Below are 24,750 nucleotides of genomic sequence, written 5' to 3' on the forward strand. Positions count from 1 at the left end.
CCAGGGCCATGCAGAAGCTGCTGAGGGCTGGGTCAGAGCTTGGCATGGGCATGGGCTTGGGGGTTTCCCCAGGTCAGGTCACCACTGCAGGGTGGCAGCTATGAACATTCCAGCCAGCTGGGCTCAGGGCAGCTCTGGGGGCTGTGCCAGGAAACAAAGTCCTTTGGGATTCAGGTTGGGTTGGCTCATGCTTCAGTTTTACAATGAAAAAATAGGGAGCAGCTGAGATGCCTCCACAAGGGGAAATAAGGGGGATCACTATCCCAGCTGTGGACATCCGGCTTTGCTACAGCTGGCCCTTGAATTGAGACACCTGGCTGACACTAGCAGATTAGGACATGTGGGCAGGTTTCCTCCAGCAAAGAGGCTCCTGTAAGGTCTGGGGTGCCCTCATGCCCCTCTGCCCACACCTACCCGGGTGCACGGCCTCGATGTACCATGTGAGCACCCCATACACCACAGCATCCACAACCAGCATCATCATGGACAGCAGGAGGTTGAAGTCATCGCCTTCCACAGGTGACTGGCTGAAGGTGTGCCACTGGATACCCACGCCAGCCACCTCATACAGCGCAAAGTACTTGGAGCCCAACCCGAAGGCCGTGGTGGACATGAGTGACTGTGAAGAGGTGGAGGGAAGGGAATGGCAGGTCAGCAGGAACCACAGGCCAGAGGAACAGGTTGGGGTGAATTCCTACCCAGTACTGCCCCCACCCAGCCCCATGGAAATGCTCCTGGCCCTGAGAGGCAGCAAACCTTCTGGAGATACCTCCAAAGTCCCACAGGGAGGTGGTTCACACAGGCAATGGCTTGCCCAGGGCTTGGTGACAGCTTGGTGGCTTTGTACTAGACACGAGGTGCCTGAGGCAAACCTGGGACCAAGCACGTCCCCAGCTGCCGCAGCCAACTCACCGCAATGCACTTCTCAAAGGCTGTGATCTTGTCATGCGCCACCTCCTCCCGGATGGCCACATACATGTAGGGCACGTAGCTGAGGAAGTAGATGATGCCGCCACAGGCAGAGGCCAGCTTGGCCTTGGAGTAGAGCACCGACACCAGGAAGCTGCAGGGCGGACAGTGTCTCCTTAGATCCTACTCCACCAGGACTTTCCCCAGGCCGTCTGGTTTTGGTGGTGTTGAGGCAATAAATTGGCTCCCCAAATCTGCTGCTTGGAGGGACTTTTGTCCCTCCACCGGCCCTTGCCCACACAGCTCCCAGGACCCTCACTCCATGGCACAAGAACCTGGCACTGCCCATGCCCCCTTACTGCCCAGCACAGACCAGGCAGCTCACCAGAACATGATGGTGGCCACGGCATAGATGGCGAGGAAGAGCCATATGATGAGGACGTCGCTGTGCATCAGGACCTTGCCGTACTTGAGAATGGCAGTGAGTGCTGTGACCGAGATGGAGAGCTGGACAAAGCCAGTGATGAACCAAGCCACCCAGTGCACCGCATTGTTCAGGCCCATCATCTTCATCACCTGTGAGGCCAAAACTGCTGAGCGGGGCTGTCCCCAGCCCTGCGCACCCCTGCTGCCACTCTCACTGGGCTGGGAGAACAAGAGCTGGCACCAAGGGAGCTGCTGGGAGTGGGCAGGACACAGCACCCCGCATTGGGGTGCCAAGGAGCTCAGCTCCCTCTGGCACTGGGCAGGGCTCATCTCATGCTGGGGACACTCAGAAGAACCATCTCAGCCCAGGGATTTGGGATCTGCATCTGCCCCAGCTCATACAACCCAGAAATACAAGGAAGGTGACCAAGGACACAGCACAGAATGTAGGGCTCAGATATGCCCACTCCTTCCCAAGAATCTCTTCCACCATCCCTACCTCTTTCAGGCGATGCTCCTTCTCTGTCACAATGTGCTGGATCATCATGGCCACTGAGTAGACCCAGGAGATCACCATGCAGAGGGGCATCATGTGCTCGATGACAAAGAGAAAGCTGATGGGGTAGAGGAAGAGAAAGGAGAACGGGATGGTGGCACTGCCACAGAGACCTGTGGAGGGGCTCTCCCACCAATCAGGGACAACCAGTCTCTAACCCAGCACCTCCTTAGTGCCCTAAAAGAACTTCTCCAGTGAGCCCACAGGATAATCCAGTGTTGTGGCTGGCAGGTAGTAGCCACGGGCTCAGCCCAGGGCCCTGCCTACCGTGGTGCGGATGGGGCCCTCTCCAATGCCCAGGAGTGTTGCTGGCTCTGGGACTTTTACAGGTGCTGCCTCCACATCACTGTAATCCATAACCACTGACAGACCCATGTGCCATTCCTTTACTTTGCTCTGCCTTCCTGAGCCTGGTAGTCCAAGGAACTGGACTTAACTGGTTGCTCATCATTCCCAGTGTCACCGATCTCTTTCAGGCCCCCAAACTTGTTCCCTTTCCCCAGCTAAAGTATCCAGGGCTGCAAAGTGGAAGGGGGAAGGTCCTGCAGGCGAGTGTTACTCACTCATCCCGGGTATAACACGGGTACGGGAACATCTGTACGTAGTTGCCGGGCTCCACCACATCGTGGCCAACAAATGTGTTGATGAGGGCACGCTCCATCATGTCTGTGGAAGAGGAGGAGAGGCCAGGCTAAGTGCGCAGGGGCCAGGGCTGTGGGCAGCCGTGGCAGGGCGCTGACACTTACCCTGGATCCAGACGAAGCCATAGAGGAAGTAGAAGCGGCCGCCGGTGTTGGGGCCAGGCCGCCAGTATGCCCGACGGATCTCGTTGGTCTTCTCCGTGAAGCTGGAATTCTGCCGGATCTTGTACATGACATGGGGGGGCAATGAGCCATCCCTGTTGGTCTGGAAGATGACGCCTGTGGGCAGCAGAAGAGGCAGAGAGTCCACAGGGGGACAGCCACATCAGCTGACCCACAGCAGCAGGAAGGGATGGGGAGGGCACCGTGAGGGCTGCCATGGATGAGACAGGTGGCATGGCCAGGGATGTGAGACCCCCATGGGATGCGAGGGCACATAGACAGCAGGCCATGGGAGTGGGAGAGCCAGGACAGCAGCATGGGGCAGAAGATGGGCACCATGAGATGCTCAGCCCCCTCATCCACCCAAAACGTGCACCAAGTGACCCACATCCTGAAGCCAGTGGCTCCAGGGCACAGCTGGAGAAGGGCAAAGTTTCAGGGACCCCTGAGAAGGGCTGGTTCCCAGGGACATACTGGCAAAAACCGTGACATTGTCCTGATAGGCCTGGTTCAGCGTGTAGTTGACAATGCTCTCCTCATCCGGGAAGCCTTTGAAGATGTCCACGCTGACCTAGTGGAAGGAGAATCATAGAATCACTAAGATTGGAAAAGCCCTCTAAGATCATTGAGTCCATTAACCCAAAGACTTTCAAGCCCAGCACTAAACCATGTCCCCAGGTGTCAAATTCACACACTTTTTGAACACTTCCAGGGTTAGTACCACTGCCCTGGGCAGCCTGTTCCAGTGCTGACCACCCTTTCAGTGAAGTTCTCCCTAAAATCCAATCTAAACCTCCCCTGATACAACTTTAGGCTGTTTCCTGTTGTCCTGTCACCTGGGAGAAAAGACCAACCCCTACCTGGCTGCAACATCCTTCTAGGTAATTGTAGAGACTTAAAAGGTCCCTCCTGAGCTTCCTTTTCTCCAGGCTGAGGTCCCCCAGCTCTCTCAGTCCATCCCCATCAGACCTGTGCTCCAGAACCTTCCCCAGCTCCAGTGCCCTTCTCTGGACATGCTCCAGCAGGCTAGCGAGATCCCAAGGCCCCGGATGGGTCTAGCACACAGAGCCTGCACACTCTACAGCATGCGCCACCCAAAGCCAGCCCCAGCCCCTGAAGTCAACAGTGTGTGAGCACTTCCACCCTAGACATCTACCCCAAAGCTCCTCTGGACACTGCAGGAGCCACCACCTCCCCCAGGGCTCCTGTCCCATGCTCTTAAAAAAGTCTCAGTGGATCTGACCCTCTTCAGCCCAACAGAGTCTGGCTGTGGGTGGTTCAACCTTCCCACAGGTGGGCTCCACCTCACCTTGGCCATGAAATGGACCCAGCCACAGGCAGCATTGTCAATGGTATCCAGCTGCTGGAGCAGGACGCTGGCATTGGGCAGGGAGAAGTTGCCGTTGAGGAAGTTGTGGAGAACATCACTGTCGGAGACATTCAGGATCTCTGGATGCTTGTGGAGGTCAGCAGTCAACTGAGACAGAGAGGAAGACATGGGAGGGAGAAGCTGGGGTATGCCCTGCCTCTCAGGTCACTGTCCTCCCCATGGACACAGGTAGGGCCCAAAGCTCCTCCTGGGGATGGGGGACAGCGTGCACACTGCACAGGGATCCAGACTAGCCTCCACATGAGCAAGGTGGGTACCAGGGAGTACCCCATGAAGAAGTAACAGGGTATCTGGGGGGAGGACAACGCCTTCTCCACTGCCTGAGCAGTAAATCCCAGGCAGGCTCATCCTCACCACACTGTCCTACCTGCTGGAGCCAGCGGATGCGCCTCTGCAGCCTGCCCTCCTCCAGGTAGGCTCGGATCTCAGGGGAGATGTTCAGCCACGCCTTGGCGTAGTGGGTGACGTTGCCCACAAAGGCGAAGGTCTCATTGGCCTGGGGGCCAGGCAAAGGTCACACAACAGGCAGAGGCAGGGGCTTCCTGCTCTCTGGGATGGCTAGCAGCCATGGAGATACCTGCCCACCTCCCACTGCCTGTGGGAGCTGCCTGTGTCTGGCAGTAAACCTCCTCCCTGCCACACAGCCCATCTGCAGAGCAGGACTGGTGGGAGAAGGACAGGGGCCCCAGCCTATGCATCCCTCACCTTCAGGATGACTTTGTCAACTTCAGTGCCCACAGGTGCATACAGGATTTTGGGGTTGCTGGTCATCAGATGCACAAGGAGGCCCAAGTTCCGCTGCTCCTTGCTGGTGAAGCCCAGTGAGCTCATGTTGCCCTGCTTCAGTGCCTCAGGCTCAATGGTCCTGCAAAGGGAGCTCAGGCTGTCCACTCTGCTTCAGGCCCAGCACCCCTTGCTGCAGGTAGCCCCCACCGCTGCCCATGACAGGCCTTCACACTGACTCCAGTGCCTGCATGGTGCTGCCCAACACAGGCAGCATCCTTGGCTGCAGCACAAGGCTGCAGTCCAGCACCCATCCTGCCTACTCGGCAAGGGGTAACACCCCTGGCCTGTGCAGGGAGAACCTGGAGCCATCCCCCAGCACTCCTACCGGTTGTTGCCGCAGAGGATGGGCTGCAGCCCCGCCCAGAGCTGCACGAATGCTGAGAACTGCCCCTGGGGGTTGTCACTGCCGGAAGGACCCTCCCCGGCACCCTCCTCCTCCTCTGCAGTGGCATTGCCGGCCGTGGCATTGGTGCTGGCCCAGCTGGTGCTGTTGGCAGTGGGCAGTGGGGCCTTGCTGGCACAGGCTCCCCTGGGCAGCAGCTTGGCCAGTGCTGAGAGGATGTCCACGTCCCGGAGAACCTTCTCCATCTCCACCAGGTCCTCGAGGAGGGCACGAAGGCGGTGCTGGGTGGCCGTGCTGTTCACCTCCTCCAGCTTCAGCTGTCAGGATGAGTGGACAAGGAGTTACTCATTGCTGGGACAACAAAGGGTTCTCCTTGCCATTAGGAAGGGACCAATGGGGACCCCAAGCAGTAGCAACTCCACTTTCTTGGTTAAAAGGTTGGAGCTGTGCCCAGGAAAGGCCCTGGACTCACTGCTGTGCACCTGTGGCTATGAGGCAGTGAGAATGGTGGCAAATGCTGGCAGGGACTTGGGTTAGGACAGGAGGTATCATTCAAGACAGGAAGAAGGGTGGTCCTCTGCTTCTACAAAGGACCGAGCTTGGGTGGGACATGGAGTGGGACCTCAGAGCCAGCCTTGAGCTGTGCCACCAAGAGCCTTGCTGGTCCTGGGGAGAGAAGCTGGCAGGGACACACTGGAACATGCTGGAGACGCTCAGTCCCATCCAACAGGCAGTGTCCAAACAAGTGCTAGAGGGGAAATCACCTGGGATCTTACCCAGTGCTCATGTCAGGGAAGGGGGTGACCAGGAGAAGCCAGGCCATATAACAGCTCCCCATCCCAACACAATGCTAGCTGAGTAGAAACCTCTGCCCAAGTCTTATTCCTGCCACCAGCCTGCCCCGCCTGCTCAGCTCTCACCCTGCTGACAATCTTGGGGGTGTCCAGCTGCTCCTGGAGCTCGGTGGCCAGCGCAGCAAAGCGCTCCTGGCGGGTGGCTCGGCTGCCATTGCAGGCCAGTGCCCAGTACGCTGCCAGCAGCGGCTGCTGCCTGGGGGACACGTGCAGGAGGCGGCGCAGTCCCCCTGGGTTCTGCTCACACGTCAGCTGCTCCAGCACTGGCCCAGTGAAGAGGACACTCTACAGGGCAGGAAGTTGTAGGGACAGCGCTGCAGTGCCCACTCTGGCAGAGCAGCCCAGGTTGCCCCACGAGGTGCTCACCTCCATCTCGGTGACAAAGGCCTGGGGGCTATCAGAGATGGCAGGTGCCACAGCAGTGCTGGTGAGGCCCAGAGCCTGGGAGAGAATGCGGAGCAGCGCCGGCCGGTGTGGGGCTGCCACTGGGTCCCGCAGCACCCTGTGAACCAGCCCTTCCTGCAGGCTCCTCCAGCCACTGGGGAGGCTCTTCTGCAAGACGAAGAATGGGGATGGTTGGTGGCATGGGGCCTCCCCCCAGACCCCCATCCTTGTGTGTCCCCAAGCATACATGAACAGCCCCACAGCACCCATGGTCTCCACAGGGCGGGGGGGAAGAAAAGGGATGTGCAGAGGCAGGGTCTCCCACATGCCAGACACAAGGGGGGAACAATTTCCCCTGCTCCCTCTACAGCCACCAACCAGGCAGTGCCAACCCCCACTGCAATGGCAAACCCAGGCATAGGCACTGGTGTGTCTCATAACCCTAGGGGAACTGGTCGCAGCTCCAGGATGGACACCAGCCATCCCTGCTGCTGCTCTGCCCCCTGACAATGTTCTGCCACAGCCCCTCTACAGCCCTCTACTGCCCCAGATCACCTGGGATGGGATATCGAGGGGACAAGAGGACAGGCTCTACCCCACCATGTCCCCTGCATGCAGCACCGCTCCTCACCTCCAGCTGTGTCATCTTCTTGCTGGGGCCAAACCCATCCCACAGGTCTCGCTCATGGGTCTCATCAGGTACCAAAGGAAAGGAATCAAAAAACTGGCGGTACACCTGCATCGAGATGAGAGCAGGACTGCCAGGTGTGCCAAGTGGAGCAGGGTAGGATAAATCCCAGCTGGTTGCCATTCATGGGGCAGCACAGACCCCTGCAAAGCCCAGAGGTCACCCACCTCCCGCAAGTCAATGCTGGAGCCCAGGAGCAGCTCAGCTGTGCTGTTGGGGAGGGACAAGTTCTGCATCAGGAAGCGCCGCAGCTCGCCCTGGTCTTTGGCTGCCCACGCCAGTGTGAAGCCGGACCCTGCCAAGGAGCAAGGTGGGGTGTCAGAGCAGCCCACCAGCATCAGGGACACGGCATGGCCCCAGAGCTGGCCTGATGCAGTGATGCAGGACAGTGGCAGGGCACTGCCCCACACACCACTTTGCTGGGTGCCAGGCAAGTTGGCACTCTGTCCCTGCCCACACAGGCAGGTGGGGCAGGCAGAGCACAACCCACCTGCTCGGCTGCTGAAGTGGGTCTCCATGGAGCTGGGCTCAGGGCTGCTGAGGGCCTCCAGGTGCCGGCGCAGCGACTCTAGCTCCTCCTCCAGTCCTGGGTGCTGTGGGTCGAAGAGGCTGCTTTGCTCTACTGCCTCGCTGAGGTGTTCCAGAATCTGTGTCACCCTGCGAGAGTCCAGCACCACCCTGGCTTCAGGGACAGAGGGATGGGGACACCTTCCCCAGAGCTCTGGGGGAAACAGCCCTTCAGGTGCAGGGGACAGCAGTCCTGTCTGAAACGGGGCACCACTGCCCTTGCCTGCGCACTGAATCCAGTGTGCCAGGGTTCAGAGGAGAGCCCCAGCACCTCAAGGTGTCTCCAGGGGCCACCTCCATCCTTCTCCCAGCACCAAACACCTGGGAGCCCACAGCAGAATAGACCAAGGTGTCCCCTGCACCCTGAGGACACGGTGGTCTGCACTTTGGGGGATGCCAAAAGTGCTTCTGCCTCAGCCCCAGGGTGGCAGCACCAGCATGGAAAGGGGCAGGCTCTGTGCGGGAGCATGAGGGGTGGGAGTGGAAGTGCATGGTGAGGGCAGGACTCACGTGGAGTTGGAGTACTGCAGGAAGCCAAACTCGTCACGCTGGCCATCGGGGCACAGGGACTGCATGACCGGCAGGATCCCGGCTGACGTGAGCGGGGCCGCCGTGTAGAAAGCTGGAGCCAGTAAGAGTGCAGAAGAGGCCAAGGAAAGTGCAGGCAGCGGGGAGGAGAGGCAAAGAGGCAGGGAGGGGAAGGGGGCCACCAGAGAAACAGACACTCAGTTCAGAAAAGCACACTCTGGGGTCTGTGAGCCCATGGGAGGCTGGTGGCCATGGTCAGAAGTCAGCAGTTTTCCCATCAGGGCAGTCCTGGCTGGTGACTCTGTGGGGCTGCAGGCAGCTCCAGCACCCCTGGCTCCAGCCCTCTTGCCCCCACCCACTCTGCCCTGGGTGATGGGTCCCTTGAGTCCCATGATGATGCCAATTTCTGCTGCTTGCCCCCAAGGTGGCCACCAACCTCCTCCAGGCTCCCAGCCTCTCCTGTTAGTAGCCTCAGAGGCAGCTGTGGATCTCCAGAGGAAAAGGAGGAAGAATACGACAGGGAAAACAGTCGTCACCTGCAGCTCCCAGAGCCCCCAGCCTCCCCCCAACCCGGCTGCCCCGACGTGCGGCGGCTGGAGGTGGGTGGAAATGGAGACATGGAACGAGAACATGGAAGAAACAAGAAGCAGCAAAGGGCTGGCAAACCTTCCCCCCTCCACTGACACTAAACCATCATCCCTGCTGGGACCCTCCCATGTCCCTCCCCAGGGCAGGGCAAGCCCAGAATGCCCCTGCCTGATGGAGAGCACAGGTTGTCACCGGGCAGTGCCAGGCAGGGACCCTGCTCTCACCACCCATCCGATGACCCTGTGGTTAGAGATAGGTCAGTGCTGTTAGCATGGCCACAGTCGGCGGGGACTGGTGAAGATGGGCTTCTGGCAGGAACAAGAGACAGGTGCAGCATGGGATGGGCCAGCAGCCTGCTGGGGTGGTGGGACCCCACACTGGTGGCCATGCCACAGTTTGGTGACAAAGTCAATGCACGGCATCCTCCTGGCCTTGAGGTTCCTCTAGTGCCACATCCCAGCTTGTCCCAGCCATGAGGGGCCAAGACAGGGACCTGGTGGTGGTGCCAGGGTGGGAGCCAGCCCCAACCCCTTGGTGATTGGCCAAGACTGGGTGACCACAGGCCACCACATGGGTGACAGGACCCAGCAGACCTTGCCCTAGGAGGGAGGCAAGAAGAAGGGGTAAGACAAGCCTCCACCTGGCCTGGAGAGCCCTGTGGAGCCCAGGAGGCCGGGGACATGGCCACCAGTGGCCCCAGCACTTGGGGAACCCAGCACCATCAGCCAAGGGGGTACACCACCATGGCTGGTCAGTTCCCAGGGAGGAGCAGGCAGGGGCCATACTGTGCTGCCCAAGCTCATCTTCACCAGCTGTGGAGGAAGGCAAGAGGGTTACAGAGGCATGGATTAGGCCAGAGTGAGTTGATCTAAACCAGGCTCTTCCTCCCCAGACTACGAGGCCTGCACTGGCAAGGGAATGGGGGGAGGCGCCCACCCGTCCCACCAACTTACAGACTGGCGCATGCAGTTGAGGCATGAAGGGCAGGCGGGCAGGGGAGATGGTGGGAGAGAAAAAGAAAACATGAGCAAAAAAGAACAAAAACCACACAACACGGAGCGCACGTCAGCGCCGGGGCAGGAACCCGGGCAGTGCCTGCCGCAGCCGGACCGTGCTGGCAGCTGAGCTCTCCCTCGCCGGCACACACTGAAACACAGGCTCAAACCATCGTTACCTGGGGTTACCACCAGTGCCCAGCATCTCCCCTGGCTCTGCTGTGCCACCTGTGCCAGGGCACCCATCAAGGTGGGCATCCACAGGCCCTTGCAAGCTGGCAGCTCCACTCCACTGCCTCCTCCCAGCAGCACAGCCTGCAGGCACCAGAGCCCAGGCCAAAGTTCCAGCTGGAATTCTCCCAGAGTCCTCAGCTCTGGTCCCATCAATTTATCATCCTGCCAGGCCTCTGGCCCCCTCCAGGGCCAGGCACAGGGATTCCTGTAAGTCACTTTCCCCCTCACTGGGGAGCCCTTCCCAGAGCCACTCCAACTGACCCTCGAGAACTCGAGGGGACTGTGACTGTTCCAGCACCATCCGGCTCACCCTTCCCCGTGCAAAATGTCCATGCTGATGACAGTCACAGGCTGGTTAGTGCTGCCATCCCCAGGGGAGCCTCCCCAGATTGGGACAGACTGCTACTTCCACCCACCATGTCTGCCCCACCAGTCCTTGGCTGTAGCCCCTGCCCAGTGCAATGTCTCCCAAAAGGCCTCTCGAGGTCCCCCCTGCCCCCAGGCTGGAGCATCTCCCCAGAGCCTCAGGGTGCCCCCAAGTGTGGGAGCGCCCCAAGCACCGCCCTGGCGGGACTCACCTTCCTTCACAGGGATGGTTGGCTTCTTCTGCCGCAGCCCCAGGAGGATGAAGAAGAGCACCAGGGGGATGAAAATCTCAAAGGCCAGCACCCACTGGGGATGACACAGAGCAGAGGGAACACAATGCTTAGGGACAGAACCCAGCCACCAGGGAGAAGCATGGGCAGTACAGGGGTCCCCAGGCACTGGTGCAGTGCAGCACTGTGTCCACACTCTGCAGATGGCTGGTGGCTCTGTCACAGCTCAGCCAGCGGCAAACGGCTTCCTGGGCATCCCACAACCTCCTGCCTGCTCCACCCTGTCCAGAGCACTGCAGGACAGGGCAGGGTACACAGAAGGGATGGATCCCTCCTCCAGCAGTGCCAACAGTGTGCTGGGGATTGAGCCCAGTCGTGGTGGTCCACTACAGCTGGGCTTGCCCAGGGAGACCACCTCAAGTCCTGAAGGCTAGTGCCCTCACAGCCTGGAGCGGCATGATGCTCCCTTGTCACTTGTGCCACTGTTGGATGTCACCAGGTCCAACAGCTGAGTCTAATAGCAGAGGGTAGACCTTCAGTTCAGCCAGCCCCTGGCACTAGCTCCAGGTGCAACTGTGCCATCCTGGCATCCCTTCCATGCCCTCCCAAAAGGCTCTGGCTGCAAAGAATTTCCACTGGCAGCATGTGGTAAATAACAGCAAATCCCCAGGAATTCCTGGCCACAGTGGCTCAGAATTCCAGGCTAGGCTCCATGCCCAGAGGCCCTGGGGATAGGCATCAGCATCTCCAGCCATGGGCAGGAGCAAGCACCAGGCACACTGCCAGCACAGCTGCTGCCACTTTGCACTGGAGTGCCCGGACACATCACGGCCCCACTGCCCAGCAGCAGAGAACAACTGCAGGTTCAGAAACTGAAGCACAGGGTGAGGTGAGCCAACTTTGGCTCACTCCAGGGCCAGATGAGACCCAAGGCAGCTGTTGAGACCCCAAAACCTGCTGCCACCATGGGCAGGGCAGGGCCCAGCTCCACTGCTGGGAAGGTGCTTGCTACACCACCCACACCGGCCTCCCACCAGCGACCAGCGCCAATGGGCAAGCCCATGGGGTGGGAAGAATGGACTTTAACATGGCAAGACCTGCCTGGAAGGATGAAGCTGCCAACAGGTGACAGGGTCAAGCCCTCCTGTCTCCAACATCACCTCCATGCTGCCTCACTCAGGGGCTGCCAGCGCTCGGTCAAGAAAGTCAGAGCAGCCCCAAATGGCAGTGAGCAGTGGGACCCCTGCACGTGGGTCCCTGCCAGCAAATGGCCACAGTGCTACTGCTGTGGGATGAGCACGACTGCACCCATGATTGCTGCCCATGCTGCCCTCGCCACATCAGAGTTCCTGGTTTTGGAAGAGGCAGAGACCAGAGGAAGAAGGGCTGGAGGGGATGGAAAATGCCCCAGGAGCAGTACCAGAGACTCCTCATCTTTCTGATAACCAGTCCCAGGGAGAGTCCCTGGTGTCACTGTTCCTGCACAAGGCACGCTAGCAGGGGACACCCTGACACACACTGCTGTGCCGGGCCCCCGCCCCGCCCCCTGCCTGTTTACCAGGCACACAACGGGGCCTCTGTGCCCGGGCACTGGGGGGACCATCCCCACACCCCCACGCTGGGCTGTACCAGGCTCATGTGGGGACTGTCCTTGGTGGCAAGGAACCTGCTTGTTGCTATTTATTTTTTTGACAGGGGTCATTGACTTTCGTTCACCTCCATTCCCAGAGATGTCCCTTGTTCCCAGCCCCTTTGCACTGCCACATACTCCAGTGTCACAGCAGGCTGATCCACACCTATTGGCACCCAGAGGGATATGGTGATGGGCAGACATAGTAGCAGATGGCTGTTTACCAGTCTGCACCTCTGGGACTGATCCTGGCCCCCGGTCCCCAGAGCTGCCCCCATGGGAACTTCGCAGAGATGGGGAAGCCAGGGCTGCTCTACACCCACAGTGGGACACTGGCACGCAGTGGGGCCCAAGGGAGCCTCAGCCTTCCAGACAGGCACCTGGCAGGGACACCAGCACAGCCTGGGGATGGTGGGGTCCCTGCCCACAGGTGCAAGACACTGGGGAATATTTTGGGATTGTGTGAGGAAGCAAGGAGGAATGGCCAGGATGCAAGCAGCTGAGAAGGAAATGCTCCTCAGAAGGTAGGAGAGGAGAAGAGAGGGGCCCATCCCTGCCAGCAGCTGGCCATGATTGCACCAACTAGTCTGCCCTGCCCTCCCACCCATCCCCTGCCTCCCTCCTCTCCCGACGAGGGCACAGGCGCAGGACCAAGGGTGGGACACTGGTCCCAGGAGCCCTTGCACCAGGTGACAGTGGCTGTGGGGCCAGGGACAGCTCCTGGATGGTGGCATTCACTCCTTCTACACCCCCTGCCACATGTTCATTTCAGCCTGGTTGGATGAGGTCATGATGAGGTCATAGGTGTTGTCCAGGTTCGCACAAGTGCTGGGTGTCCACCTGCCACCCTACAGACAGTGGGGTAACTTGTCCCACATTTGGCCCTGCCCTTGGCTGGAGGCAGGGGAGGCAGGGTCCTGCCCAGCTCCCCTGGCAGGGAGGCAGAGCTGGGATGGATGCCACAGCAGGGTGCTGGCCCCTGGCAGGGGGACATGTCTCTCCTGGAGCATTGGGACAGTGATTCAATGCCTGTGCCCATCCTCTGCCACACCATCAGATGGGAGCGAGAGGCCAAGCAGGAGGCAGCAGTGCCTGCTGCAACACACAGCTCCCACACAGCCAGGTCAAAAGGCCAGACAAGCACCACAGGACAGTGGTGCAAACAGAGCAGAGCAAACAGTGCAGCCCAGCACAACGGTGCCACCATGCCCACCTCCAGCCAGCACTGGGACAGCTGGGAGATGTGCTGGAGCCAGGGTCAGCATGGACATGGGCATCAGGTCATGGACAAATGCACAACTCCACTGGTGTCCCCAGGATGTGGCAGCACTCATGTCCCAGTAGTCATGGGGACAGCCAGGCCAGGCAGAGGCAGCTCTTCCTGTCCATCGCTGCCACCCAAAAGTCTGCTCAGTTCCCTCCTGCCTGTCCCCAAGCAATGCCTGATGCCCACAGCCACATCCTCCAGCCAGCATGGCATGGGAGAGGGGCAGCCAGGGGCTGGGCACCCCCATCCTAAGACTCTCAAGCTGGCAACTCCAGTGACACCCCTGCACCCCAAACCTGCCACGTCAGCCCCCCTCTCCCATAGCCTGGCACTTGCAAGGCTCCGACACAGGTGAAGCAGCATCACACACAGCATCCAAAATCCCCACACATACCCCCCAGAGAACAGGGCTGGGTCTGCCTGTGCTCCTCATGGGAGGATGGAGCTGCTGCCTACTCCCTGCCAGCCTCTCTTCCCACCCCAGTGCTGCCCACAGTGCCAGCAGGAACCGGCAACAGATGCTGGCCTGCAGCATCCCTGAGGGATGGGGCTCTCAGCTCTTGCGGGATCCAACTTTTAAGGCTGCAGAAATACCTTTAAATTTTCATGGCTCCAGACTTTAATCACCATTAAACGCCCACTTTTGCCCACAGCCAGAAAGCACAGGCAGGTAAAGCCATGGTCACTGGCAAAGATGAGCATGAGAGCTCTGGGGCAAGATAGGCCCCAAAATGCATTAGGCTGTGCCAAGCCCCCCAGCTCCGATGGGGACCTGACCATGGACACTCACTGATGGCCACCACCCAGGTGTGAGCCTGAGAGGCTTCCTCAAGGTCACCTGCCCCATGGGGATGGACAAGCCCAGGTCCAGGGGCTGCCAACTCCCATCCTGCCAAGGCCTGGCTGCCCTCACCTCTGCCTCTGGTCACTGCCAGTTATGTCCATCACCTCCTGTCCCACTACCCCCTGTCTCCAGCATGGGCACATCTCTACCCCGACAGCCCTGGCTAAGCAGCCTGGGGTCCTGCCGTGGGGAGGCTGGAGGAGGAAGAAATCCCTTCTGGGGTTTGTCAACAGCTCCTGAGCTGAGGACCCAGGAACATCCACCACGGTTCTCCCTATCCCTGCGGTGTCAGCCAGGCACCCGTGTGGGCTGAGGGGGCATGTCATCACCAGTGCCCTGTCCCAGAGCCACACAGCACTGGGACACGGCCACCCTTCCACTGGCACAAGATGCCTGACCCGAGCACAGGGTCATGCCAGCAGCCAGAGCAGGAAGGTGCTCTGCAACAGGTGTCCCCGGCTGCCTGCCAACAGGGACTCACAGGGACACTGCTGGACCAGCACACCCCTGACACCCGTGCTTCTCCTCCCCACACCTGCTGCAAACAACAAGGGGGCAAAGAGCACTCAGAGCCAGGGCAGCACCCAACCGATTCCTGCTGCAGGATCCGGTACCAGCATCCTCCCAGCGCCACAGGCACAGGGTTCTAGGGGCACTGCACCCCAGCAGAGGCACTGTTACAGGCCCCCGGCACCCCAAACATCAGCCTTCCTTCTTCTGGCAGCATCAGTTTCCCTCCAGCTCTGTTGCCACCAGCCAGGGGGAAGGGACAGATCTGCCAGCTCCTGTCTGGAGAGAGTTTTCTGTCTTCAGGACAAAGAGCAGAAGGCACAGATCCTGCACAGGGCAGAATAGCTACGCTGCTGTCAGCTCTCCCTGTACCCCTTCCCTCATCCCAGGGCCCATGTACAGGGAGCCCCACCAATGTGCTGCAGCACCAAAACAGCACAGAACTGCTCACACCATTCCCCCAAAAGAGCCTTGACCTGCCCACCAACCCTTCCCCATGACCAAGAAAACTGGCAGCACACTACTATCTTGGGGAGCTCCAGCTGTGGCTGCCTGCCCATCCCAAAGGAACGGGCACAAAGAGCCCCAGGGCAGGTGGGTGAACACCCTGAACTGTGCCTGTGGTGATTTTTGAGAGAGTACCTGCTAAGTTTACATCCAACATGGGTTTAAACCAGATACCAAAGTCATGGGAGAGCCCATCCTTTAACAGTTCTTGTCCCAGCAGATTCAAGGCACAACCAGCAATCCCCAGGGCTGCCATGGGCACCCCCAGGCCATCAGCATTCACAGGCAGAACACAGAACTGCTCCAGCTCTCAAGTCCCAGCCCAGAGCCCTCAGTCAAACCTGGGGTCTCTGCTTCCCACCCCATCTTGCAGCATTGGGTTTGCTGCTCCACCTATTGCCAGGAGGGGAGCACATGGTGGCAAGGACTGACCCCAGGGGAGCACCTGCAGCACCAGGCTGTGCTAAAAGGCAGCTGCTGGTGCCCACACTCTGAGGCTGGGAGAAGCCCAGAAACCCCCAACTCTGCCTGCCCCTGGGTGAACACCTAGCAGGAGAATGGGCTAGTGCATCCCCCCTTCCCTGCTCCAATCCCCCAGCCTCTGGATGCTGCAGTAAGATCACCCCAGAGGGAGCTGGCTTCTCTCAGTGAAACATCCATCTGTGGCCACTGCCAGGGCAGACCTGCACTGGGGAACCCACTGCTGGATGCCAGGCACAGCCACCACACAGGGCCTGGCTATGCCCTGGCCAGCCAGCACTGGCAGCTCAGCCCAGCACTGCTAAGAGAGGGCAGAGCTCCCCCAGGAGTGGGCAGGATGATGGCCCCTGCGCAGACCAGGGACACCAAGTGACTCTGGAATTCACACACAGCAGCAGCACAAGGAAGGAGGTGACACACACTGGGCATGCACATCCTCAGGGCACAGCTGTCCCAGGGACTGCACCAAATCCGTCCATGAGCAGCGGCACTGGGACCAGCTCTCAGCCTGGCACACGGCTGGTCCCCTGCACACCCCATGCACACACTGCATCGCTGGGTGGGCAAGGAGGGGCTGCTCCATAGCCTGCCACCCTGGCTGCAGCAGTGGCACTCCAGCAACAGTCCATACACATGGAGGTGATGGGGCCTGGGCCATCCTCATCCTCCTCCTCCAGCCACAGCTTCCTGCGTTGCACCCCCACACTGCCCAGAAATGAGTCCCCAAAAGCTGTGTGCACCCCCACTCTGTAACCCAATGGCCACGGCAGCCAGGGCTGGGTGAGTGGGCGTGTGTCAGGGCCCAGCTGTGCCAGGCTGCTCATTCTTGTGGGCAGGGGTCCGGGGCAGCCCCTGTCGTGCCAAGCAGCTCTGCTCAGGGTAAAGAGCAGAGATGACTCAGCCAAAGAGCATCATCCCCCTCATCCATTTTGGGGGCACCGGGGCTGCCCGTGCAGGGAAACCTGCCTGCAGCGCCAGGCTCGGCCCTGCTCCTGTCACAGGGGCCTCTGCTGCTCCGGCCAGCGGGCCACGGGGTGTGGTGCTGGCGGCTGCCGGCGAGGAACAGCAGGATCGGGCCTGCAGGATATTTGGGAGGGGAAGAGAAAAGCGATGCCAGCTTGCGAGCAGCAGCTCGCTCCCCTCCCCCACCCGCTAAAAATAGCCGGCTCCCTCGGGCCGCTCACCCACCCCCTGCCCACGGCCGCGGGGTCCCTCGGTCCGCGGCTCCCTCGCAGAACTGACAGGCGACCCCACACAGGGAGCCTCGACAAGGTGACAGCGGCCCCGAGGTCACAGCACGGTCGATGCCATCTTGCCCCTTCTGCCAACCCGGGAGGGACACACACCAGCTCTCTGGCCCCCAACCCCACGAAGCGCAGCTCTTCTCCAGCCCACGGAAGACAGGCGGCTCCGACCCACATACGGGCTGAAAACCTATTTATACCCGGCGGATACCGAGGCTCGGGAACGATCCCACCCGGTGGGGGCGACATCCAGCCCCGGTGCCGGGCTCCTCCTGCGGCCCCCGGGCCCGGTCGACCCCCACGGACACGAGAGCGGAGCGGGAGAGCCCCAGCTGTTGCTGCCGCACGGCGGGTGCGCCGGGCCGGAGCATTCGTGCACGGGCGGCTCGAGGCGGGCGGACCGCCGGGCCAAGGGACCGGGGGGACCCCCCGGCACCACTTCCACGCGAGGCTCGGCCTCGCCCCTTGGGGCTGCAGGGCCCCTCCGCCCCCGCTCACCGGACTGCGCCGCTTCAGTGTCACGTTCTTCCAGAGCAGAAGATGGAGCTGATGCAGGAACCCCATGGTCGGGTCGGGCCGGGCCGGCCCCGCCGAAGGGCCGCGCCGCGCTCAGCTCCGCGGTCACCCGCCGCCCACCGCCATCCCCTCCCCACCGCCGACTGCTGCTTGCCGTGGGCTGCGAGGAAGCGGAGCGGCCTCGGCCCGGGCCTGGCTCCGCCGCACCCGCTCCGACCCTGCGCAGCACCAGCACCGCCCCCGGCCCGCGGTGGCCGCCTCTTAAAGGCACCGGCGGGCCCGCCCGCTCCGCCCGCACGGCGGCCCCGGCGCAGCGCGGCCCGCGCCCGGCTCATCCCGGCAGCAGAGGCCCCGGCGCGGCCTGTCCGGAGCGGGCGTGCTGCCCCAGGGACTGCGGAACCCTCGCTCCCCTCGAGCTGCCTCCCTAGCCGCCCTCCCGCCCCCAGCCATACACGGTCACCTCCGCACCTCTGCCCCTCGTACCCCCGCAGGATAGGACGGACTAGCCCGTGGCTGCGGGGTCTGTGCGCCGGGGCGCCACGGCTGTCCCTGCTCTTGGATGCTGCCCACCCTGCTCCGGCCTGACCTCTCCCACGGGCATGTGCTGGGGCGACCACGGGTGTTTTTGGAGGGACCAACCTGCTGCCACATCTGTTCCCTGTCAGCTCAGAACCCAGGGCTGGGAAGGATGCCCTCAGCAGCAGTAGGGACTGAACCAGGCCAGCTCCCAGCTCTCCTCCTTCATCCCATCCACCCTTCCTTCTATCCATCATTTTTCTATCCTTCCATCCATCATTTTTTCCTTCCATCCATCCATCCATCCATCCATCCATCCATCTTTCCTTCCATTCTGTCTTCCTTCTTTTCCTCCTTCCTGCTGTCTTTTCTTCCTTCCATCTGTCCTCGCTTCCATGCATTCCCCCATCCTTCTTTCCCTCCCCTTTCCTGTCCTTCTGCTTCTCTCCTTTTCTCACTTGTCCCTCTCTCTTCTTCCTTTGCCCCTTCCCTCTCCTTTCCTCCAACTCTCTGTAACCATCTCATTCTCCATGCTGCTTCCTGGGCCAAGTGTAGCCAGGAGCAGTGAATCCCTCTCTGGCTGCCCCAGCCCCAGTGGTGCTGCCAAGGTGCCTGTGCTCAGGGCAGGCCCTTTGGCAGCTGCCCGGGGCTGACAAAAGCTCCCTTTGTCCAACACAAAGCAGCATTATTCCCCAAGCTTCTGGGCAAAACACTGTGCTGAGGTCCAGGAGGACAAAGGATGCCTGGTGATGTGGTGGTGGAGAGGCACTGTGTGCCCAGCTCCATGCTCTGGGGAGGGTGACTGGTTTGGGAGGGTTGCCGGGTGTGTGAGCAGGGCTACAGGCAGCAGAGCTGCTCAGAATTGGGCGGAGCTGGGCTTTTACTAGGTCCCTGGGGAATGAGGGATGCAGTCACCCTTGGCTCCCAGCAAAGAACTGTGCATGGTTTGCCCCCAGCCCACACAAGGAGCACCTCAAAATCCCTGTCCTGCAGCAGAGTGGGTCTCCAGCTTGGAGGGGCACAGTGGGGGGACCTGTGGGTGGGTCAAAGCCCTGACCTGGATCTCCTGCTCCTCCCCTCCTCCTTCCCGTGGGTGGGTCCTGGAGAGCTTCACAGCTGCTCTTCTGTTTGGCATGGCCATAGAATCCCCAAAAAGCCAGCAAGAGACAGACCTAGCAGTGTACCACAGGGCAGCACAGTCCCGGGGACATGGTGGCACATCTCCTCCAAGGACCCAGGGCTCATCCCCTCCACGGGCTAGAAGCTCCAAAGACCCTGTGGCCCATCTCCTTCATGGACCAGGGGTCCTGAAGATGTGGGGACATGGAGCCCTGAGCACCTCTCAGGGGACTTCTTTGTGGGGTGGCCAAGCTCCTCTCTCTGTGTGAAGTCATCTACAGATGGCAGTACCCACACACATGCATCTCCCTGCTCTGTGCTGGTGCTGTCCTGATGGTACCATGGCCTGGCCCCTGGCCTTGATCTCTGCCCAGCCCACACAGGCAGCATTGGCCCTGGCTCCCTGCCTGGCTCAGAGCCATGTCCCTTGGGCCACAGGGTCAGGGTGCTTGGATCTACTGGCTGCAAGTCCTCCCAGGGCATTGTCCCTGCACCCAGGGTGTCCTGGGGCAGCACCTGCACATGACAGCTATTAAGTGCCAGGGAAAAGCTCCCTGCTGCTCTACCAGCCATCGTGAATGCCCTATGGAAATGCTGTCCCCAGTGCTGTCCTCCATGGGGGGGAGTGGCCCCAGCCCTTGTGGCCCTGGGCCCTCAAGCTATGGGACAGCAGCAGGATGATGCTGAATGCTCCAGCCAGGCAGGGACTACTGCCCACAACCAGCAGGGCTAGGGCAGGCAAGGCTGGGAATGGTGCCCATGGACTATGATATATGGGCTCTCAGTCATGCAGGGGAAGAAATGCAGAAAAGGAGTGAGAAAAGACGACAGGAAACGTCCTGGGGTGTCACTGAAACCGCAGAGCCCTGCTACACCCTGGCACGGTGGCATGGCATTGTGCCCAACAGGGATCCCAAGAGGCTGGCAGCCAGCAGGAAGGAGGGTGCAGATCCCAGGGGCACTGGAGCAGCCTGAGAACCCCCAGGGAGCAGTCTGAAGCCCTGTTCCCTGCTCTGTGTGTGCCAAGGCATAGGACATACCCTTGCCAGCTTCTGGGGCAGTGCTGCATACCTCGATGCTCCCCTCCTTACCTCCGCCTCGGTTTACCCATCTCATTTTGGCTTTCATGGAGACTTGGGTCCTGAACAGCAGTGCCAGCAAAGGACACAACTGAGCCAGACTGGGAGCAGGGCAGAAGTGGGGCAGGGGCAGAGGAGGCAGCTCTCTGTGCACACACTGCTGAGGCTCACACGTGCCCGCTTCCCCTTTTGGCAGGAAACATCCTGGACAGGACAGTGCCTGGGGCTCTGTGGCACTTCAGAGCTGTTAGTTGATGGTTTCAGGATGAGTCAGTGGGAGTTGGTATCCTGTTTGCAACCAAGCTGCGGGTGGCAGATGGGTGGCACCTAGTCAAGGCTGAGGGCACCTTCTCAGCCACGGGGCACCCACCTTGTTTTGGGCCATGGGGCCATGGGGCCCATTCGGCCAGAGGGTATCCACCCAACTGTGGGGCACCCACCCAGGCACAGGGTACCCACCCTCCAGTGCACTGCAGGGGAAGTGCTGGGAGTGGGGTGTGCCAGCTGCCACGTGGGGCAGGAAGGATCTGCCCGTGGGGCTGGGACAAGGCAAGAAAGAGGAAGCCCTCGAGTGCCCCAGCCCAGCACGGCAGCGCCCGGGCAGACGCACCTCGCACCTTGCACACCTCCACCACAGTAAGTCTGAGTTCAACATTACTGACCGCTGAGGGGAGAGGGGCTGAGAAATGGGGTGGCCCCTACCACTGATAGAGCAGGGGTTTCCCTTTCAGAGCATCCCCAAAATAGGGGCAGCATCCCCAAAACGGGGGCAACATCCCCAAAACTGGAGCAATATTCCCGCTGCTGGAGACAGGGACCTGCAGCACTGATGTGCAGTTCAAGGAACCAGCAAAGCTTTCCCAGCCCTTTCTGCTTCCCATGCCAGATTTGTCTGGAGCCTAAACTTAGCTCATATATTTTAGCAGGACAGACGGAGTGGGCCAAGGTGGGGAAGGGATTTTTTGCAGCCAAGTGGCAGTGCTGGGGTGGGTGGGAAAGTAGGGCACTGCTTTCCAGGAGGTTTCCATCCTGGAAGCAGGGACTCAGCCCCAGCTGGCAGCGGGGCTCAGGCAGCCCACATTTCCAGAGGTTTCCAGAAAAGGGGAAACCACCTTTGCTGCTGAACGCTCTGAGCCCTGCAGTGGGACCAGCGCTCCAGAGAGGGCTTAAGCTGGCGGCTGGTCCTCAGTGCAGCCAACCATCCCCCTCACCACCTCCGCCACTGCTCTGCTCCCAGCAGTGCTGCTGGTTAAACAGCTCTGACAGCACTGGCCATCTCTGACATCCTGAATATAAAACGTGAGTGTTTGGGGCACTGAGGCTATGAGCTCCCAGCCTGCTGGGGCTCCTGATGCCCTTAGGGGCTGGGGAGAGCACCCTGACCTGGGGAGGGCACCTCGAGCCTGGGAATTGCGTTGCCATTGTCACAGGAGAATACTGGGGTGAGGGAGCACTTCTTGGGCAGGACACTCCCAAACCTAGCCCTCGTCAGAGTTTTGGACTTCAGAGTCCCCCCATTTTGCAGCTAAGGCCTCACCATGGGGCTATTCAGGTGGGACTGGGATGTTCCCTCTTGTCCTTTGGTGCACAGCAGTGGCAAGGCTGGCTGCATATTAGATTTGACCTATTCTGGGCAAAGCAAGAAGTGAAGACTGAGACTGTGGCTGCTTGTCAGGTGGGGAAACTGAGGCACAGAGCAAGAAAAGACTGCCTGTAGTAGGGCCAGCCAGGTGGGGCAGAAGGGCACAGGGAATACTTGCCATCAGCTCTGCACCTCCCAGCAGCATCTCTGCTCCCCCTAAGGTCACCAGGGACTGCAGGAGCATGAACAAAGGCTACCCTGGGGTGACACCAGATGCATGGGGAATTCTGTGACACAGGGAAGCAGAGGGTCCTGGGGTGATGCTGAGGCCCAGCATGGAGAAGCCCTTTCTCTGGCCCCTCTGGCACCAGTGCCTCCCCATCCCCCGTCACCCCTGGCAAGCTGAACTGATGGCCCTCGGTGGCCTCTCCTCTCTCACAGGTGTCAGCTCTGTCACCCGATGAGGTGACAGCCAACCCACCACCATGGTGACCTGGGCATTGCTGCTGCGATGGTCTCCATGGGGCCGGCCTGGTGTGAAGGCCTTGGTCACTGCCGGACTGTTTGTAACCACCCTCTGGAACCTGAGGCTCTTCCTCAACCCCTCCAAGGGGTCTGGAGAAGACTCTAAACACGGGGAGCCACTGGTGATCCTGGTGTGGGAATGGCCCTCAAAGCAGGTCCCCAATGTCAGCAGGGACGTGTGCCGTGAGCTGTATGGCATCACAGGCTGCCAGCTCACCACAGAGCGGCAGCTCCTGCACCAGGCCGATGTGGTGGTGTTCTTCCACTCCAGGCTCCAGCCTGGCCGGGACAGACTGCCCAAGGAGAGGCTGCCGGGGCAGAACTGGGTGTGGGTCTCCCTGGAGTCCCCCTCCCACACTAGAGCTCTAGCAGAATGGAACCAGACCTTCAACTGGGTGATGACCTACAGACAGGATTCGGACATCTTCATCCCCTATGGCAAGCTTGTGCCCAACCGGTCAGCCACCGTGAACATCCCCGCAAAGACCAACTTGGTGTCCTGGGTTATCAGCAACTACCACAGGACTCAGAAAAGAGCTGAGGTCTACAGAAACCTCTCCAAGTACCTCCATGTGAATATATATGGCAAAGCAAACAACAAGCCCCTCTGCAAGGACTGCCTCTTGCCAACAATATCCAAGTCCAGGTTCTACCTGGCCTTCGAGAACTCCATCCACCGGGACTACATCACAGAGAAACTCTGGAGGAACTCACTGCTGGCTGGCACCGTGCCTGTGGTGCTGGGGCCACCCAGGGCCAACTATGAGCAATTTGTTCCTGCAGACTCCTTCATCCATGTCAATGACTTTGGCTCCCTGGAGGAGCTGGCCACCTTCCTAAAGACCATGAACTCCAGCCGCTACCAGCAGTTCTTTGCCTGGCAGAGGAGGTTCAGCGTGAAGCTCTTCACTGACTGGAGGGAACGGATCTGCACCATCTGCATGGCCTACCCCCACCTGCCCCGTGGCCGCCTCTATCCTGACCTGCAGAGCTGGTTCAACTCCTAGTGCATGCCGGGACCCTTGGGATGAATCCAGGCAGGGGTGGGAGGTGTGTGCAGCACCCACCTGCACATAGGACGTGGAGCAAGGACAGGAGTCCCCACTCTCCTCCCAACCCCGCTGTTGCCACACTGGGACTTCAAGCAACTCCCTATGACTTCCTTTCTTGTGAAACAGGACTTATCACCCCGACCCAACACTGAACACCTTGCCAGGGTGCTGGCAGGACCAGAGGGTGCTTTGGAAAAAAGCAGCACAGTGCTGCTGAGACTGTGCATGTGGTATGGGCAGGGCAGGGGGGTGGTGGGTGGCTCAGCCTTTCCCTGTGATCCTCAATGTCCCCGCAGCACCTTCTGCTGAGTGCCTAAGTCCTGCCACCATTGGTAACATTTGTGGCTGGGCTGGAGGAGCGATGGTCAGCCCGGGGCAGGGGTCCGTTACCCCGTGGCCAGGGAGGAAGGACAGCGTCTGCTCCCCCCCTTCCCAACAGCACCCATTTCCTGCCCCCACCCGGGCCGTGGGTGTCACCGTGCCAGTGAGGAGGCACAGGACAGCGGATGCTCTCAGAGCAATCTCAGTGCCACCAGGCAGGCAGAGGGACACTGTGGTTTGTCACTCCCTCCCTGATGTGACAGGAAGCCAGTGAGCTGGCAGCCTCTGGAGGCTTGCACAAGCCTGAAGCAAAGCCAGTCCTGTGGGCAACTTGCACATGCACACATTACACTGTGGAAACCCTGCACCATGGGCACCCTGCACATTGCACACCCTGCACCACAGGCATCTCAAGAGGAAGCACCCATCTGGAATCAGTGGTGATATAGGGGTTGAGTGACAGGACATGTCACAGGACATGGAGTCAGACATGACTGCTCCATCTGTGCCTTGCTCTTTGCCCCTCTAGTCAGTGCCATCAACTCCCTTGATATAAACAACTCTTTTTGTCACAGGTTTCCTTTCCAGTTTTCTTCCCTGAAGTCACCAAACCCCACTTCTGCCACCCTGTGAGCTGCCGGGTGCCCAGCAGGACTGAGAGTTGGCAGAGGGGACATCCCTCCCCTGGCCCAGCCCTGGTGAGGTGGCAGCTGGACGGGCACACTGTGCTCTTCTGACTTCTGTGGCTTCTGATTTCCGCTTTGTTGTTTTCTGGGTCAACCAGAAGTGGAACAGGAGGGGCTGTGGGTGCCCACAGACAGATGCTGGGTACTCATGGGCAGGGGATGCCAGGGTAGCAGGATGTGGGGGTCCTATGGTGGATTGCAGCTCTCACATGGCTGCAAGCAGAA

The 24,750-nt window shown here is 60.3% G+C and overlaps 2 protein-coding genes across 8 annotated transcripts in view; one reads left to right on the forward strand and one right to left on the reverse strand.

Annotated features, from left to right (window-relative positions):
* The window catches only part of ABCA2 (ATP binding cassette subfamily A member 2), a 34,050-nt gene extending 16,203 nt beyond the window's left edge, over positions 1-17,847 (reverse strand). For 3 of the 7 annotated variants that reach the window (XM_042052435.1, XM_042052438.1, XM_042052434.1), the window contains exons 1-20: positions 17,628-17,847; positions 10,630-10,723; positions 10,448-10,450; positions 8,217-8,328; positions 7,630-7,796; positions 7,307-7,434; positions 7,083-7,187; positions 6,434-6,619; positions 6,134-6,352; positions 5,196-5,530; positions 4,790-4,949; positions 4,452-4,580; positions 4,004-4,171; positions 3,169-3,265; positions 2,638-2,811; positions 2,455-2,557; positions 1,835-1,949; positions 1,295-1,485; positions 913-1,063; positions 415-619 (exon numbers count right to left, since the gene is read on the reverse strand). In XM_042052435.1, the coding sequence (XP_041908369.1) occupies positions 415-619; positions 913-1,063; positions 1,295-1,485; positions 1,835-1,949; positions 2,455-2,557; positions 2,638-2,811; positions 3,169-3,265; positions 4,004-4,171; positions 4,452-4,580; positions 4,790-4,949; positions 5,196-5,530; positions 6,134-6,352; positions 6,434-6,619; positions 7,083-7,187; positions 7,307-7,434; positions 7,630-7,796; positions 8,217-8,328; positions 10,448-10,450; positions 10,630-10,723; positions 17,628-17,693 (2,908 nt within the window). In that variant the 5' untranslated portion in view covers positions 17,694-17,847. Of the gene's footprint in view, positions 1-414; positions 620-912; positions 1,064-1,294; positions 1,486-1,834; positions 1,950-2,454; positions 2,558-2,637; positions 2,812-3,168; positions 3,266-4,003; positions 4,172-4,451; positions 4,581-4,789; positions 4,950-5,195; positions 5,531-6,133; positions 6,353-6,433; positions 6,620-7,082; positions 7,188-7,306; positions 7,435-7,629; positions 7,797-8,216; positions 9,768-10,447; positions 10,451-10,629; positions 10,724-17,627 lie in introns of those variants that run through there. The other 4 variants (XM_042052441.1, XM_042052436.1, XM_042052439.1 and 1 more) reach the window with 3 other exon arrangements.
* Positions 17,848-20,405: 2,558 nt separating this feature from the next.
* FUT7 (fucosyltransferase 7) lies at positions 20,406-24,415 on the forward strand. Its single transcript, XM_042052684.1, has 2 exons — positions 20,406-20,995; positions 22,383-24,415. Exon 2 carries the CDS (start codon positions 22,427-22,429, stop codon positions 23,471-23,473), a length of 1,047 nt encoding a protein of 348 aa, XP_041908618.1. The 5' UTR covers positions 20,406-20,995; positions 22,383-22,426; the 3' UTR covers positions 23,474-24,415.
* The last annotated feature ends 335 nt before the right edge of the window (positions 24,416-24,750 follow it).

Source organism: Corvus kubaryi, unplaced genomic scaffold (genome assembly GCF_017639235.1).
Source record: "Corvus kubaryi isolate FWS band 111438036 unplaced genomic scaffold, C.kubaryi_AGA036_p1.0 78, whole genome shotgun sequence".
In the NCBI taxonomy this organism is placed as follows: domain Eukaryota; kingdom Metazoa; phylum Chordata; class Aves; order Passeriformes; family Corvidae; genus Corvus; species Corvus kubaryi.

Coding starts and splice junctions, on each gene's coding strand:
- FUT7 (XM_042052684.1), top strand. CDS start 22,427: ATGGTGACCTGGGCATTGCTGCTGCGATGGTCTCCATGGGGCCGGCCT.